This window comes from Lissotriton vulgaris, unplaced genomic scaffold (assembly GCF_964263255.1).
Source record: "Lissotriton vulgaris unplaced genomic scaffold, aLisVul1.2 SCAFFOLD_1095, whole genome shotgun sequence".
Taxonomy (NCBI): Eukaryota; Metazoa; Chordata; class Amphibia; order Caudata; family Salamandridae; genus Lissotriton; species Lissotriton vulgaris.
In genome coordinates, this window is record NW_028246328.1 from 372,048 (window position 1) to 389,575 (window position 17,528).

General features: G+C 49.7%; 1 protein-coding gene across 1 annotated transcript in view; it reads right to left on the reverse strand.

The window, feature by feature from the left end:
* The window catches only part of LOC147665988 (uncharacterized), a 76,317-nt gene extending 59,846 nt beyond the window's left edge, over positions 1 to 16,471 (reverse strand). The window contains exon 1 of the mRNA XM_086949345.1: positions 15,346 to 16,471. Within this exon, the coding sequence (XP_086805471.1) occupies positions 15,346 to 16,471 (1,126 nt within the window). The remainder of the gene's footprint in view (positions 1 to 15,345) is intronic.
* Positions 16,472 to 17,528: the final 1,057 nt, after the last annotated feature.

Sequence of the window (17,528 nt, forward strand, 5' to 3'; positions counted from 1 at the left end):
AGTAACTTCCCCCCCACAGATGGACACCACACAGAGATAAGGTTTAACGTTCTTTATAAGCAAGCTGGAAGTACGGTAGAATGGTACAAGGAGGTCAGGACTCAGGGGTCCCCTCGATTCTAGTCTCTTTGAAGGGAAAAAGGGGTAGCGGGACAGTCTTATTACCAATCTGGTAGTTGCGATGAAAATGATGGTTAGCTCACAATCCTCGAGCTCGGCGTTCTAGGAGGACGGACCGCGGCGGCGCCAGCAGATCCCGAGATGGTCGTAGGTAGCAACGGTCCGCGGCAGCGCCAGCAGGTCCCGACGAAGGTGGTAGTTACAACGGTCCGCGGCAGCGCCAGCAGGTCCCGACGAGGATGAAGGTTGCAGAAGGCTGCGGCAGCGCCAGCAGGCAGGACGATAGTTCACAAGGCAGGGCTGCGGCAGCGCCAGCAGTCCGTCAAGGATGAGTTCTTCACGGTGTCTCTCGACTCCAGGATACAACTGCCTTCCTGCTCTGGAGCTGCCCCAGTTATAGGGCTGGTGCCCTTTGATGTCCGGACCCTCGCACTTGGAGGTCGGGAGGTCCGGGATGAGGGAGTCCAGACACCCAGCAGGGGAGTGGAGCCAGCGCCCGGGGGAGCTGGGGGAGATCGGCACCTGGAGGGGGAGAGCCATCGAAACTCTTCTCTCCCATTGACCTGCCAAGTGGTCCGCTCACCTCCCGGGTGGATGGTGGTGCCGGGCTGTCGGGGCCTGGCCAGGCCCAGGGTTAGGGTCGAGTTGAGGCCACGCGGAGATGTTCGGGGCATGGGTCCCGTGTGGGACGGGGTTACTGGTTACTTCTGGGGGGTGGCCTCTGGAGTGCCGGTGTCCGGGCTCTGTCATGCGGGGAGGGAGCGAGCCGCTTTCTGGGGCCTGTCCAACAGTACATATGATGTGAATAAACTGGCGTATTTGAAGCAGATGTTGGGGTTGAAGGGTAAGAAAATTCGGCCCACTGAATGGGAGACATACTATTGTTGGCAAGGGTTTGTGAAGGATTTACGTGCTACTAATGATATAAAATCCAAGGTGCATAGAGAACTGATCCAGGTTAGAAATAAAGTATTGCATGATATAGCTACAAAACAAATTAGTGAGGACTGGAGGCGGACACAGTTAGAAGTAGTGGGAGTGTACCCAAGCCTTGCTGTGTTAGAACAGGATGCGGGACTGGAAGACCAACTTTTAGAGGACATTTTAATGGGTAGATTGGGTATCTCAGCTGCAACAGCCTAACCCACTGCGCTGCTTAGCGAAGACCAGAAGAAAGAGGCTGTTTGTTTAACGCGTCGCCTTCTGGATGAAACTTCTAAGCGTGTAGACTTGGAAGAGGTCCAAGATATGGCAGTGCTCCAGTAAGTGAGAAAGGAAGCAGTTGCAATCGCTGATAAACAATCTAAGATGAAGGACCGATTATTAGCTTGTTGCACGCAGAACAATATATTACCTCCTAACCTGCTCAATTGCCCATGGATGCAGTGTTTTTCTGATAGATCCCTAGATGACACTTTCAGCACTTCTAAATGGCACAACCTGATATGGACTATATGTACATATGTATTAAACACTAACCACGATATTGCTATTCTTGCAAGGGCAGTTAGTGAGACTGACAAGCAGGTAAATGTTCAGAGGCGGACGAGCTTGCCTCTAGACTCCACTCTGCCCCGCCCTGACTATACTGGGTCTCGGCAGAGATCCCCAGCCGCGAAAAAAACAATGCTGCTTAGAACTGATACAGAGAAATGTGAGGAAGGGCTGCGCCAAATGATAGATGAGAAATTAACGATAGACAGGTTTGCGACAGGAAAGGGAAGGTCATACCTAGAAAAAAACATTATCCATAGCACGTGCACAGCTCTTAGAAGACGGTGCAGTAGCACATGGCACATACACACAAAAGCAGGTGGGTCAGGTGCCACGGAGGTGCCCCCATCTCTGCCTCCACAATATGAATGGGACATTTCTAAGTTTAGCTTTGTAGATGCAGCCCTGCAAGCATGTCCGGAAGCAGACTTGAAGGACAGGCTACAGTATGCAATTGATAAACTGCGACAGTGGAAGCAGCTAGTGCACACATTTGCGGTATTAGAAGTAGTTAAATCATTACACCCACAGGCACCGCCAACATTAATTATGCCTTTAAGGGAGATACCCCACTTCCAGGAGGCAGGGATAATGCATATGTATTTGTACCATGGTCCAGGCAAGATATCATGAGTTTCACGAGAGACTTCCCGAAACTCCGCGAGGAGCCACGAAAGTGGTACACAGAAATAGATAAAATGGCTATATTAGGGGGACTTTTATGGCGTGACTTTGATACCCTGTTTAACATCGTAGTACCAAAGGACCTGTGGGAGGAGTGCAAGGGAAAAGTGGAATGGCCGAATGCGGAGCCACAGAGAGAAAGGGGTGGAGCTCCAGGAGATAAAGTACAGGAGAAATATAATGAAGTAATTACATTCTTGAAGGAAAAAGTACCGGAAAACAAAGTTGATTGGAATAAAATTACCAATACAAAGCAAGAAAAGGATGAGAGTGTAAACTCATTTTATGACCGTCTGTTACAGGTATATCAGCAGAATAGTGAGTTGAAGAATCCTATGGGAGATGCAATGCCAGCGTTTGTAACAACATTTGTTCAGGGGTTGAGCCCACCAATAAAAACTCATCTACAGCAATCATTTGTTTGCTGGCAGCAGGAATCGATTGAAAAAATTCTGTCTGCAGCTAGGTACTGTTTTGATTATCAGGCGAATGCACAGTTGATAGAAGCTGAAAAACTGAAAAAGGAGAAGGTTAGATTGATGGTGGCACAGGAAAGATTCTACACAGGACAACAAGGGAGGGGAAGAGATCGAATAAGAGAGAGAGGGGGTGGACGCAACTTTAACAAAGGTTCAAAATCCCTACCCCCACCAGGCACAGCGTGTTTCAACTGCAAAGACCCTGGTCATTGGAGGTCTGATTGCCCACTGCTTAAAAAGAGATACGGGGATGACACAGCCTCACAGAACAGGGGGCAGGGTCAAAAAGGTTTTCAGCAAAACCCCCAGCACCAAGAGCATAGGGGCAATGACCAGTACAGACAGGTGAGGGACAATGACCAGTACAGACAGGTGAGGGACAATGACCAGCACAGACAGGTGAGGGACAATGACCAGTACAGACAGGTGAGGGACAATGACCAGTACAGACAGGTGAGGGACAATGACCAGCACAGACAGGTGAGGGACAATGACCAGTACAGACAGGTGAGGGACAATGACCAGTACAGACAGGTGAGGGACAATGACCAGCACAGACAGGTGAGGGACAATGACCAGCACAGACAGGTGAGGGACAATGACCAGCACAGACAGGTGAGGGACAATGACCAGTACAGACAGGTGAGGGACAATGACCGTACAGACAGGTGCAATCAGATCCCCAAGGTCCCCAGGACTGGACGGGGCAGAAGGGTGGGCGCAGAGCGACACTGATTTCCCACCACCGCCACGGCCAAGGAGTTCATACTAGGGGTGCCTGAAAGTGGAAGACTGCCTAATAGCTCCAGCAATTGCAGTGGATCAATCTGGCCCATATGTAGAGGGATCAATTATGGGCCAAATTATACCATTTTTGATTGATACAGGAGCTCAAAGATCAATGCTTAAGGCATCTGAGATGTCTATGGCAGCACTTTCTGGCACATTAATCACAGCAGTCGGGATGACAGGACAACCAATAGATGAGTATTTGACTCAACCACTAAAATTTGTGGTGGGCAACATAACGGTTACCCATCAGTTCATCTTCAGCAGATTCTGTCCGGTTAATTTACTAGGTAGGGACTTGCTCTGCAAACTCCAATGCACCATACACTGTTCACCAACAGGGGTTTTTCTGGAGAGTCGCCTAAATGGTCTGATGTTACAGGCTTACATGACATGCCCCAATCCTGCTGTACCCTCTAGACTACGTGGCACTGTGCCACCTAAAGTGTGGGCCACAGGTGCTAATGATGTAGGAAAAGTGTTAGATTACCCATCAGTACGAATAAAATTAAAACCCGGAGCCCGTCTCCCGAGAGTACCACAGTACAAGATTTCCAAAGAAGGGGAAGAGGGGATAGCACCTGTCATTCAAGATCTTCTAAAGCAGGGTATAATCAGGGAAATACGCTCCAGTCCATGCAACACCCCTATACTCCCGGTGAAAAAGGCATCCAAGGGCCCAGATGGGGCCCCTGTGTACCGCTTTACTCAGGACCTGAGAGAATTGAACAAAATAGTGGAGCCCTCATTCCCAGTGGTTCCAAATCCTGCAACAATATTATCCAACATCCCTGTATCAGCTACACACTTTACAGTGATGGATCTTAGCTCCGCCTTCTTTACAATACCACTGCATCAAGACAGCCAGTACCTGTTCAGTTTTGTATTCCGCTCCAGGAGATTCACTTGGTGCAGGTTAGTGCAAGGGTATACAGAGTCCCCCTCCATCTTCACAAATGCACTGAAAACAGACTTAGACTCCCTGGTACTTAAGGGAGGCTCCACTCTCATCCAATACATCGATGATTTGCTTTTGGCCTCTCCATCACAGGAGGCCTGCGAGGAGGACACTATTGCAGTCCTCTGTCATCTGGCACTGAAAGGATACAAGGTGTCCCCAAAGAAATTACAGTTCTGCCTCACTGCAGTGAAGTATCTTGGGCATGAATTGTCAGAGGGGGCTAGAAAACTGTTGCCTGATAGAATTTCCACCATCACTGGTTTTCCCCGTCCACGTACACACAAAGAGGTCAGGGCTTTCCTGGGGGTGGCGGGAGACTGTAGGCACTGGATACCAAACTTTGCCCTGATTGCGAAGCCACTGCAAGCATTGACACACAAAGAGTTTCCTGATGAGGTGCCATGGTCCCCAGACTGTGAATTAGCATTCACAACACTGAAAAGTGAATTGAGCGGGGCTCAGCACTTGGCTTACCAGATTACAGCAAGGAATTTCATTTGTTCTGCCGCCAAGAGAAGGGAGGGTGCTCATTAGGGGTATTGAGCCAAAACATGGTTCCTACTACCGTCCTGTGGCTTACTACTCAGCCACGCTAGACCCAGTAGCTTCTGGGTTACCACCGTGCCTCCGAGCGGTGGCCGCTGCAGCACTGGCGGTGGAACAGTCAGAGAACATTGTATTGGCCCATACCCTTGTTTTACACGTTCCCCATGCTGTGGATATTCTGCTTACCTCCACCAGGACACAGCACTTAACAAATGCACGTCTCACCAGATATGAGCTAGTGTTGTTGGCACCACACATTGCCATCAAGAGATGCACCACCTTTAACCCTGCATGCCTCTTACCAACAGAGCATGCTTTGGAGGATTTTTGCTCAGATGATGCCTTTCATGACTGCACCCTAGCTGTAGACAGACATACTAAGGTACGCCCAGACCTACTAGACACCCCATTATCAGATGCTTAAGGGGACCTGTTTGTAGATGGGTCATGCCTGAGAGATGAAAAAGGAGATTTACAGAAATCTTATGCGGTGGGCACCGCCAACAAACTACTGGAGGGAGGGAGGCTGACAGCTGCCAGGAGTACACAAGCGGCTGAACTCGTGGCACTGACGAGGGCATGCATTCTGGCTGAGGGTAGAAAGGTAAACATATATACCGACAGCCAGTATGCATTTGGTGTAGTGCACGACTTCGGTCAGCTGTGGTCCATGAGGGGGTTCCTCACATCAGCAGGGCAACAGATACAGCATGCGCAGTTGATCTGCGACCTCCTCCAGGCGATCCAAGGTAGCCATCATAAAATGTGCTGCACACACATCATCTAGAGACTATGTGTCAAAGGGCAATGCATTCATTGATGGAGAAGCAAAGAGGATAGCACTGACAGGCTGCCAGCTAGCAATGGTACAGATAGAGAGCAGCAACAAAAAGGTGGACGCTAAACAAGACTCTTTGCATTTTGACCCAATCCACATCCAGAAGCAAGTTGACATCCAGGAGATGACCGGGTGGGCAAAAGGAGGGCGTGTGAAAACAGACGAGGGATTATGGACTGGGCCCAATGGGAAGATATGCCTGCCTTCATCAATGCTTCCTTCAATGGCACGTCTCTTCCATGGCCCCTCACACGTGGGGAGAGATGGAATGATAAGGCTGTTTTCCGCGTGCTGGTATCATGGCAAGTTTCGTCAAGCAGCTGAGAGACTTTGCAGACAGTGCACTATCTGTGCACAGTATAACACTGGTAAGGGTACCCATACTGCACCTGGTCACTTCCCTACCCCTCATGGACCGTTTGAAAGCCTACAAATGGATTTCATTGACATGCCCCCCACCCACAAGTACAGGCATGTTTTGGTCATCGTCTGTATGTTTAGTAAGTGGACAGAGGCATACCCCACAAAGAACTGTGATGCATTAACAGTTGCTAAGTGTCTCCTGAAAGACCTAATACCCAGATTTGGGATCCCAATCCTTCTGGCCTCAGACAATGGGCCTGCGTTCATTTCTCAGGTGATAAGGGGTCTATGCAAAGGTCTTGGGGTCACACAGAAATTACATTGTGCTTATCACCCACCAGCAGCAGGTGCAGTGGAAAGGAAAAATGGAGTCTTGAAGAATAAAATAGGGAAAATCTGCGCTTCCACAGAACTGTCATGGGTGGATGCACTGCCAATAGCCCTTCTAGCAATGAGAAGTACGCCTGACAGGATAACTAAGTTGAGCGCGCATGAGATATTGTTTGGACGACCCATGAACATTGCCGGTCACATGTTCACTGCGCCTCTGCCAATAGTAGATGATCTGCTTTTGTGTTACTGTAAAAAACTAACAGAGACATTACGTTATCTTCACCGCCAGGTCCTGCAGGCTCTTCCAGAAGCAGCAACTCCGCCGCCACATGACCTGCAGCCTGGGGACCGGATCTGGATCAAGGCCCACACCCGACGGCACTGCCTCCAGCCCAGGTGGAAAGGCCCCTATACCGTCCTCCTGACCACAGCGACTGCCGTGAAGTGCGAGGGATTGACTTTGTGGATCCACAGTTCCCACACCAAGCGGACAGTGGACCAGGGCGACGAGCGGCAAGCTCCAGCAGCATCACCAGCAGCACCTGAGGCGGACCATAGGTACAACCTCCGATCCACCAAGAAGGACCAGCCTGACCAACACGACAGGGGATAAGGAAGAAGAGCTCTCCTGCTGGCTGTGGACCATCCCTCCAACAGACCGACCAACGCAACTTGCTGTGCCTGGCAGACACGGCCTCCGGATGACATCATAGAGACACCTGTCTCCACCAAGTGCCTATCATCTGTCATGTGCTAGCAACCTCTGACAGACCCAGCAAAGGCGCCAACGTGTTTGATTTCAAATGGTGCTGGTGTCTGTATCAAATATAGGGATACAAGACCCTGCTAGTTAGACATTAAGGACTGACAGCACAACACGGAATATCGAAGCACCAGAAGAACATTGAACTGTGGAAATAGACTATATTCAGCTACATGACTACCATCGCATCTGGACCACCTTTGATCACAACAAGGAGTGGCAGACTGATGCGAATGACAATAGAAGTGCAAGAGTCGGAATTGGTGATAGTTATACGATTATTGTGGCCAGGAGTGGAAAAAAAGGGACAAGTACCGAAACCACCACTGATGAGCAAGTTGGCGGACTTGATATTGCAACAGCTTACATTCCCCACATTTGGCAGCCAAGCGCCGGCCCAGGAACTGGCAAACACACGCCTTGACATCTTGGACAGTGTAATATCTGGTATACAACACATTGGCTGGGGGGCAGTAATGGATGCTGTTGTAACCACAGTTTATTAATTATTAATAAAGATAAGATATGCAGGTTGCATCACCTGCAGTACACAGGTGGATTACGATACGGGTGGTGGAAGAAAGGGTGTTATATATAACAATAAGGTCAGCAGTGGCAACATTATCACCAGGAGTAGAGGTGACAACTGTTCAGAGAGTAGCAGTGCCAAATCCCCCAATACTGAGCGGGCTGGAGACACTTATACTGAATGACCTTTCATTCCCAATAGTTGGCTTCCTGCCATCAGCCCAGGAGCTAACAACAGCGCGTACTGAGGTTCTACAAAGTATTATAATTGCCATAGAGAACAGTGGGTTACATATTGTCGCAGATGTCAATTGGGGCGAAAATAACGGCTTACTATTAGTCCCATAAACGCATAATAATGCCTAGGGTGACCTGTTCTCAGGACACCCCCGCGCCGCACGGCCACCAGCTGTGTGTGTGTGTGTCCCTCTCTGCTGCTCGCAGCCTCGCTGCTCCGTGTGCCTGCCGCCCTAGCTGCCCGCCTTGTTGTTCGTTGCCCCGCAGGTCCGCCGGTTCTGCACTGTATTTTGTTGTCCTTCAGACTTGTGTGACTGTAGTGCCTTTTGTTTAAATTGTATTTTGCCTTCTGTAAATCTTGCTCGTTTTTTCCCCCCTGTGCCTTTCCCGCCCCGCTCCCCGCTTCCCGCAGCCGACCACGCGGCCACGCCCCCTTTGTGTTCTATGCCCTTCCCGCTCCCGCCTCCCAGCTGCTCCTCCCTCCCACTTAGCCTTAAATGGCGACCACGCAGGCGCGCAGCGGTCACGCGCAGCGGGCGCACCGATTGTGCGCCGAAGGAGCGCCAAAGGCAAGCCCGTCTGCGCCTGGACCGCGCCCAGCGCCAGAACCCCTATGCCCCGCCGATGCAAAACGACCCGACGGACCTACGCCGCCGCCACACTCAACGCACTCAACACCGGCCGGAACCCTGCTTGCTACCAAGCAACCCCGAGACGCACCCACGGACCCTTCGCCTGCCAAGCCTGCAAATTCACCTGCCTCCGGACTTGCACCACCCCCGCCAAGTCGAGCACCAGCAACAACCACCTGAAGTGCATCCTGCTGAACACCCGCTCCGTCCACAGGCATGCCGTAGAACTCTGGGACCTGCTCAATGCGACAGCACCACACGTCGCCTTCCTCACCGAGACCTGGATGAACGCGTCCTCAGCGCCCGACATCGCCATAGCCATCCCGGGCGGATACAAGATCACCCGGAGGGATCACGTCAACCAGACGGGAGGAGGCATCGCCATCATACACAAGAACACCATCCGCATCTCGACAAACGCCGATGAAACCTTCACCGCCGCCGAACACCTTCACTTCCAGATACACACTGACCCCAAGACCACCCTCCGAGGCACCCTCATCTACAGACCACCGGGACCACGCACACAATTCAGCGAAGACATCGCGGACTTCATCACCCCACACGCCCTCCCCACGGCCGACTACATCCTCCTCGGGGACCTCAACTTCCACCTGGAAAACAACAACGACAGAAACACCACCACCCTGCTGGACAACCTCGCCAACCTCGGACTCAAGCAACTGGTGAACACTCCCACCCACTACGCCGGCCACGCGCTTGACCCCGTCTTCTCATCCAGCAAGCACATCTCCTTCAGCCACGCCACCGGACTCCACTGGACCGACCACAGCTGCATCCACTTCAGCTTCAGGAACACGGCAACCCACCACCACCCGCAACAGGTCCCTCGCCGAAGCTGGAGCAAGATCACCGCAGAGCAACTCTCAGCCTCCCTCAGCCAGAAAACACCCACCTACACAGCGGACCCAAACGAAGCAGCCAACAACCTCGCCAAGTGGCTGACCGCCTGCGCCGACAATCTCGCACCACTAAAGAACCCTCCCAGCAGAACCGGTAGCAAGAAAACCCCCTGGTTCACCAACGAACTCAAGGAATCCAAGAAGAACTGCCGCACCCTCGAGAAAGCCTGGCGGCTCCACCAGACCACAGTCAACAGGACCGCCATCAAGCACGCCACCCGCAAACACCACCAGCTGATTCGCGCCACCAAGAAGGCAGCACTCAAAGAACGACTGGACAACAACGCCCACGACAGCAAGGAACTCTTCAGCATCGTCAAAGAGTTCTCCAACCCCAGCGCCGGAAACAACGACATCACTCCCTCGCAAGACCTCTGCGACTCACTCGCCTCGTTCTTCCACAGCAAGATCGCAGACATTCACAACAGCTTTGACGCACATACCACGCACCCTACCGCCGAACCAACGCCCGCCACCTCCACCCTCTGCAACTGGACCCCGACCAACACCGAAGATGAACTCGATCCACTCCGGCTCACCAACCGACCCCTGCCCACACCACGTCTTCAACAAAGCCGACGCCATCATCGCACCCCAGCTACGGGACATCATAAACTCCTCCTTCCACACCGCCACCTTCCCGGAGAGCTGGAAGCACGCCGAGCTTTCCGCCCTCCTGAAGAAACCAACGGCGGACCCCACCGACCTCAAGAACTACCGCCCCATCTCGCTCCTTCCCTTTCCGGCCAAAGTCATCGAGAAGACCGTCAACAGAGAGCTGGCCGCCTTCCTCGAGACGAATGGATCCCTCGACCCCTCACAGTCCGGGTTTCGGGCCAACCACAGCACTGAGACCGCCCTAATCGCAGCTACCGACGACATCAGAACACTGATCGACAACGGGGAAACAGCGGCCCTCATCCTCTTGGACCTCTCTGCGGCGTTCGACACAGTCTGCCACTGCACCCTAGCGAAACGCCTCAGCAACATCGGAATCCAAGAGAAAGCACTGGAATGGATAATCTCATTCCTCAACGGAAGAACCCAGAGAGTCTGCCTCCCCCCGTTCAGATCCGAGGCCACCGAAGTCATCTGTGGCGTTCCACAAGGATCTTCACTCAGTCCAACCCTCTTCAACGTTTACACGAGCCCCCTCGCAGCCATCGCACGCCAACACAACCTCAACATCATCTCCTACGCCAACGACACCCAGCTAATCCTCTCCCTCACCAACGACCCCACCACCGCCAAGGCCAACCTACACGAAGGGATGAAAAACGTTGCCGACTAGATGAGGAGTAGCCGCCTTAAACTGAACTCAGACAAGACGGAAGTCCTCATCCTGGGACCATCCCTCCTCCTGGGACGACTCATGGTGGCCCCCGGCCCTAGGCACCACTCCCAAACCAACGGACCACGCACGCAACCTGGGCTTCATCCTGGACTCCTCCCTGTCGATGACCAGACAAGTCAACGCCATCTCATCCTCGTGCTTCAACACCCTGTGCATGCTTCGCAAGATCTTCAGATGGATCCCGACTGAAACCAGGAAGACCGTCACCCAGGCACTCGTCACCAGCCGACTAGACTACGGGAACACCCTCTACGCCGGAACCACAGCCAAACTTCAAAAAAGACTCCAGAGCATCCAGAACGCCTCCGCACGACTCATCCTGGACATACCTTGACACAGCCACATCACCGGACACCTGAGAGACCTGCACTGGCTCCCCGTCAGCAAGAGAATCACGTTCAGACTCCTATCCCACGCACACAAGGCTCTCCACAACCTGGGCCCCAAGTACCTCAACGACCGCATGACCTTCTACACGCCCGCCCGCCAGCTTCGATCAACCAGCCACGCCCTCGCCACCGTACCTCGCATCCGCAGAGCCAACGCCGGAGGAAGATCCTTCTCCTACCTGGCAGCCAAGACCTGGAACTCCCTCCCCACCCACCTTCGGCGAACCCAGGACCATCTCTCCTTCAGGAAGCAGCTCAAGACCTGGCTGTTCGAGCAGTAATTTGACCCCCCCCCCGCGCCTTGAGACCCTCCCGGGTGAGTAGTGCGCTCTATAAATGCCGTGATTGATTGATTGATTGATAGGCCCAGGACAAATGAGCATAGATGGCCATATATTCTGGCAGCTGTATTATCACCAGTACCTGGGATAGTTCTGACAACCATATTTATAATGTTTGCAGAAGAGTTTGACATCCCATTTCTTCATGGCAAAGTGGGTGATGAGAATAATAGTCATACAACATGAGGAGCCAAACATAGTTGTGCCAGACCAAATTCTGTTGGGGAAGAAGGAGGTTACAGAAGGGAATGATAGAGAATTGTGGGAAGAATATGATAACAATAAATATGTTGAAATGCTGATATTGTATGTACAGATCATGAACATTTCAGGATGCTATGTTTGTACACACCTACCAACAGATACACAGCACAGCATGAGCTACATTGTACTACCAGTTTCCAAGTATATGGGTTGTATTCTGATGCATGAGTTACTCTCCACTGAACACAATATGTCAGTATTAGTTGCACCACCAAACACTGGCCTCGCGGCAGCCCCAACACTGAATGTTTCCAATATAGAGGGTGTCAGAGAGGGTGCCAGGGAGCCTAAGAAGAAATGGGCACCATGCAGGAATATGCACCCTACAAGGTCAGACACTGAGATGCTTAGCACATTTGACAGGAGATCCAGGAACAGGGCTGAGGAGAATGACAATGAGCAGAGCGGAAACAAGGAGGTTAGTATACCAAGGTTTAGAGTAGAAGAGCTGTCCCTAGCCCCATCCTGCATCCTACATGATGAAGGGATACAGCGGGACAGAACACCTAAATTACCTTCAGACATAACTATAGCACATAACTGCTCAACACACTGCTTGCACAATACATTTTATTAGCCAATAACAGATTTTGCAATATTACTTATCGCCTTGCTTATGTCGCAGTCTGTAAGGAAATATACCAGGCCATGGCAGCTCGCATTTTGATTGACTGACCCCAATACTGCCCATTCTGATCACATGGTTAGCTACAGTATGTGCGCATCAAATGTATCAAACCTTACAAGGAGATGTCTTGTTACAGATCTTTGTCCATTGGCTGAGGGAATCATGGTTGACTGTAACTACGTATAATTCTTCTTGCTACGTGTCATATGGGTGGTCTTGTGGTTTGAGTCTATAAAGTGTACCAAACATATTAAATCTTTGGACATTCAGGCTTCTACGCTGACTGTCTCCGTGTTGCACGTTGAAATGTTATTTGTTGTGCTAATAAATCTACCACTCACTGAGTTGACAAAGAGCTGTGGTTGTGTTATCTTTCTATCCATTGTTATTCCTTATATTACAGATTTCACTTCTACAACCCAAATCTACCTCAATTCAATCTACCCCATTTGACTCCAATCTACCCCATTGCACTCTACCCCAATTTATCCCCCTTCCATCTACCCCACCCGACCTCGTGCCACTAACTTTTGGCCGTTGCCGAACAGCAGTCACACTGGGGTACATAATGGCTAAAACTCGTTGCCAAAGCCAATAGCTTTCGGATAGGAGACACCTATTTGTTTTGCCAATGCTTTTTTTCAGTGGGGTTTTTTTCTTCATCATATACACATGCAACAGTTCCCTGCAGCCAACACCAAGCAGGCACAGGTGTTCAACGGTGCCTGGGCACAGCAGGGGATTCCCTGAAGTGCCTGGCTTATGTTTCTTTATTTTTTATTTTTAAGGGTTCCCGGACACTTTCTTGGGGTTCTCGGACCCTTGCAAACTTGTGTATCCTTATTGGACATCAATAGGGTTTCAGAACGAGGAGCAGGTCTCCGAACATCACAAATATCCACCAGGGTACAAGGCCAATTACTGTGCCTGCTCAGACACCTGCCTAAGGTTTGCGGACCTCAAGGGTCATGATGTGGAATACAACCTCTGTCTCAAAATCAGCAATTTCTTTCGACATTTTAACATTAGGCAGGCCCTGTGCCAGGGAGAGACAGGATGGCACCACAGCTCTTTATGGCTTCTTTAGTATTTTTACAGGATGCGGGGAACAAGTCTCTTCATCAAGTAATGGTTCAAGATGTAGCCAGCCAATCAGGGAGCTTCAGGTCCGCAGACCCAACTTTGGGTTTACGTATCCGAAATGGACGACGGGAGAAAAAGCTCCCTCATCCAATCGGATCCAATATATTTTTACATTTGGGTCCACGAGTCCAGATGCACGGACCATTCATGGGCTAAAGGTCCAGCTATCTCTATCTTAAAGGACTAGTGGCTTAATTTGAGGACCACAAAAACACTGCATGAAACTAGCCATGCCAATCCCAAATAGTTATGTGCAGATTCATTGAACTGTACCAAAGTGATTATAGATATATATATATATATATTTATATTGAATGGGATTCTGTAATCCCTGTATAAATGGCAGTCTCCAATTTCTTTATAATCAGGAATTTGTGACGCACCAAGTCAGTGGTTATGAAGAAAAGACGTCAGAACTCAGCTTTTATAAGTTATTACAGTCGAGTTCTGTGGGCACAATGCCTGCTGCCAGCGCCAGCAGCTGATGTGAAAAGAAGGTCAAGTCACGAAGCATAATTGAAGCAGCTGTTTAAAGCAACAAACAGAACTTTGCTTTTATTACTTCTGTTTTATGTTACTAGCTTACTATGAGAAGCAGAGGGAATATGTTTATTAGTTTCCTTAGATAAAGGAAGGGTGGAATATTTCTGCATGTTTCTACACATTTCGAGCTACTGCAGCTTTTTTTTTCAATGGGCTTTTATTGAACAGTTTCTAACATCTTTTTGGAAGAAATATCTAACAGCTTTGATGTTTACTTTTGCAAAAGAGGTTTTAAGTTCATTCTTCATGTTTGCAAACATGTCAGCTGCTGCATATGTAAGAGCTACGCACTAAGATTTGTGGGAACGGTGATGGTGTGACCATGTATTATACGGGATAAAGTACCACCTGGTGCATATAATAAGATTATTGGAAGTCACTTCAGAGTTCCAAAACCTTTGTGTATCTGTCTATCATGAGGTGGTGTGCACTCCTGGAGAACCCTGCAGTGACAACAACATCCCTGGTCAGCCCTGCTGTTGGGGCCGAATACAGACTAGGATTTTTATATAAGGAACTGGAGACGACTGCGTCTTACCCAATGTAACAGTGCAACTAGAAACACAGTTCCCTCTCTAGACTACGCATGTCTGCTAATCTCAATGAACACCACATCACTTGCATCCGACTATTACGTGTGATTCTGGCCAGTAATTCCTCCCATGAATAACACTATTTCCAGTTCCTCAGCCTGGAATAGGGACGGACAAGGAAGGACGAGAGCTACTAGCCTATTTGTCTCATGCAGAGTCCCATAACCAGGCCTGTTTCTGCACAGGAAGGATGCAGTCCTGTGTGGAAATAGAGGAGGAGATTGCAGGGAAACATCTGCACCCTGTGTACTCGTACTCTGGGGGTCAGTATCGCTCAGTGGGTTCCATCCAAACCATAATCCTCCCCTCAGAGACTTTCTAAAATCTGATATTACGCATTTTGAAGAGGTTACATCTGTTAGTATGCACTCTGAGAGTCCATTTATAGTGAAACACATACCTGGGGTAGCTTCGAACAGCAATAATGGTGCATTAGGGAATTCCTGCTTCAAGCATAGGTGTTGCTGTAGGCACTGGGTTTGTTGTAACCCCAACTCATCCAAGGACAATAGCCCAGACTCTATGTGTTCGTCTGATGACATCCCATCAGGTGACACAGGTTGTAGGCTGCGGTTCTCCTGGGGATCTTGGAAATGAAAACACATCTGTTCTTCCTCCAAGGGATCATCCAGTCCGTTCCCATCTGGTAGCGCAGGTTGTATACAGTAGTTTTGCTGTGGTTTGTGTCCTTCAGGAAATAGTGGGTGTGGGCAGAGGTTCTGTTTCTGGTCCCAGCTATTAGGAGACAATGGGGATGGTTCTTGCTTCAGGGGCTCATCTGGCTCCCACTTTTCTGGGAACGCCGTCTGTACGCTCTGGTCTTGCTGTAGTGTCTGCCCATCAACAAATTCTGAGTGAAGACACAGCTTTACCTCCTGTGATCTGCCTGGAGGAACTGTCTGAGGGCACAGGGATGGAGAACAATCCTGCTGTACTCCATTTCTATCTGGAAACCCAGGTTGCAAGCACTGGTCCTGCTGTGGGTGATGTCGATCAGGAAACATTGGCTGCAGACAAAGGTTTGGCTCCTCTGGACGCCCTTGAACATCAGTTAGCGTGGAGAGCGTACACTCCTGCTTTGGTGCATGCCCATCAGAGAACACCGGCTGAAGACACAAGCTCGGTTCCTCTGACCTGTCCAGTTGAGGTGTTGCAGGAGACCCGCTAACAGCAAAATCTCTAATACTCGCCGGACAGACCACCTCCAAAGACACTGCACCATTATCTAGGGAACCTTGATCCTTTTCTATCCAGATTTTCTTAATCAGCCCAGCGACTCTAGAAGGTACGTCCTCCACAGTATTCATCAAGTTATCCAGTTTGGCTTCCAACTCCTCCAGCATGGATAGAAGGATAATGTGGGGCAGGTTCTCTGAAAGCGGTTCCAGGTCCTGGTCCCTCTGAGCATCATTTTGGGATCTTGAAGTTGAGACGTCATGGAGAGGTAAAGACGGGACTGTGGTTCTTACGGATGCACGTGAACACTGCGCTGTCACTTTCTTTTCTGGAGCCCGTCTTCTGCCCATTCTGGTAAATTGATATTCAAGTCTCAAGTGCCTGCAGAGGAGAGGAAAAGAGAAAAGACAACACGTTATCACAGGACAGTTAGGTCAAAATACTCCTGATCAGAGAAAATTGAGAATTTCTAAAACCTGAAAAAAATGGAATCATTAAAATTTCACAATACCCGCAACATAGTTCATATATTATGAAAGGCACGGATTTGAAATGTGTTTCCAACATTTTGTCTGTTCCTTGGTCTGCTCAAATTGTACACTGTGCAACCACAAAATGAGAATACTGTAACAGCCTTGCAGCAATGAAAGGTTTATAATATCCTGGCAGACAAGACTGCGCTATCATCCTCACTTGCACTGTACACCTCTCTTTTGCAGTATTCAGGTCTGTGACTGAAGCACGCGCCAACATACCAAACCTCTACAGGATCTACAAAACGCTTGATATGTCATTGCACATATAGAGAGCATGTTCAAACGGGGGTTTCTTGGAACTGAATCAGAAATACATAAAAGAGGAGAAAACAAACCATAACGGGGAAGAATCTAGTCTGAATAGGCTTGTGGGCTGTCAGATTTCTGGATGAAAGGAACTTGTACCAAAGCTGCGTCCACCTGATCTGATCTTCTATAATTTTGCAATAGCAAATAAATTCAAGTGAGGAGATCTCTGCTTTTGTACGGGTGAATGCATTTCCACCTGGTTTGCAATGAAGTGAGGGACTAGACCTCTCGACCCTGGATTTGTTATTTCAATATAGGTATGGCGCGTGCCCACCTCTGAAGATGATGTAGTGCACAAGCTGCGTCGCTGTGAAATACTTGTAGTCTATGAATGGTGATATTGGGTATTCTCCACTCCTGCCCTGATGAAGGTGTAGCCCCGGCTGGGGCTTTACACCGAAACGCGCGTTGGCGTTTGTTCCTTTTGAGAACCATCTGAAGCACCTGGGATATTACTCCAACTGTCCATAATTCATCACTTATTTTTGATATCTTTGCGGAGTGTTGTATGATTTATGAATTGAGTGGTATGTATGTTGGTATGTATGTGTTGTGTGGTGTG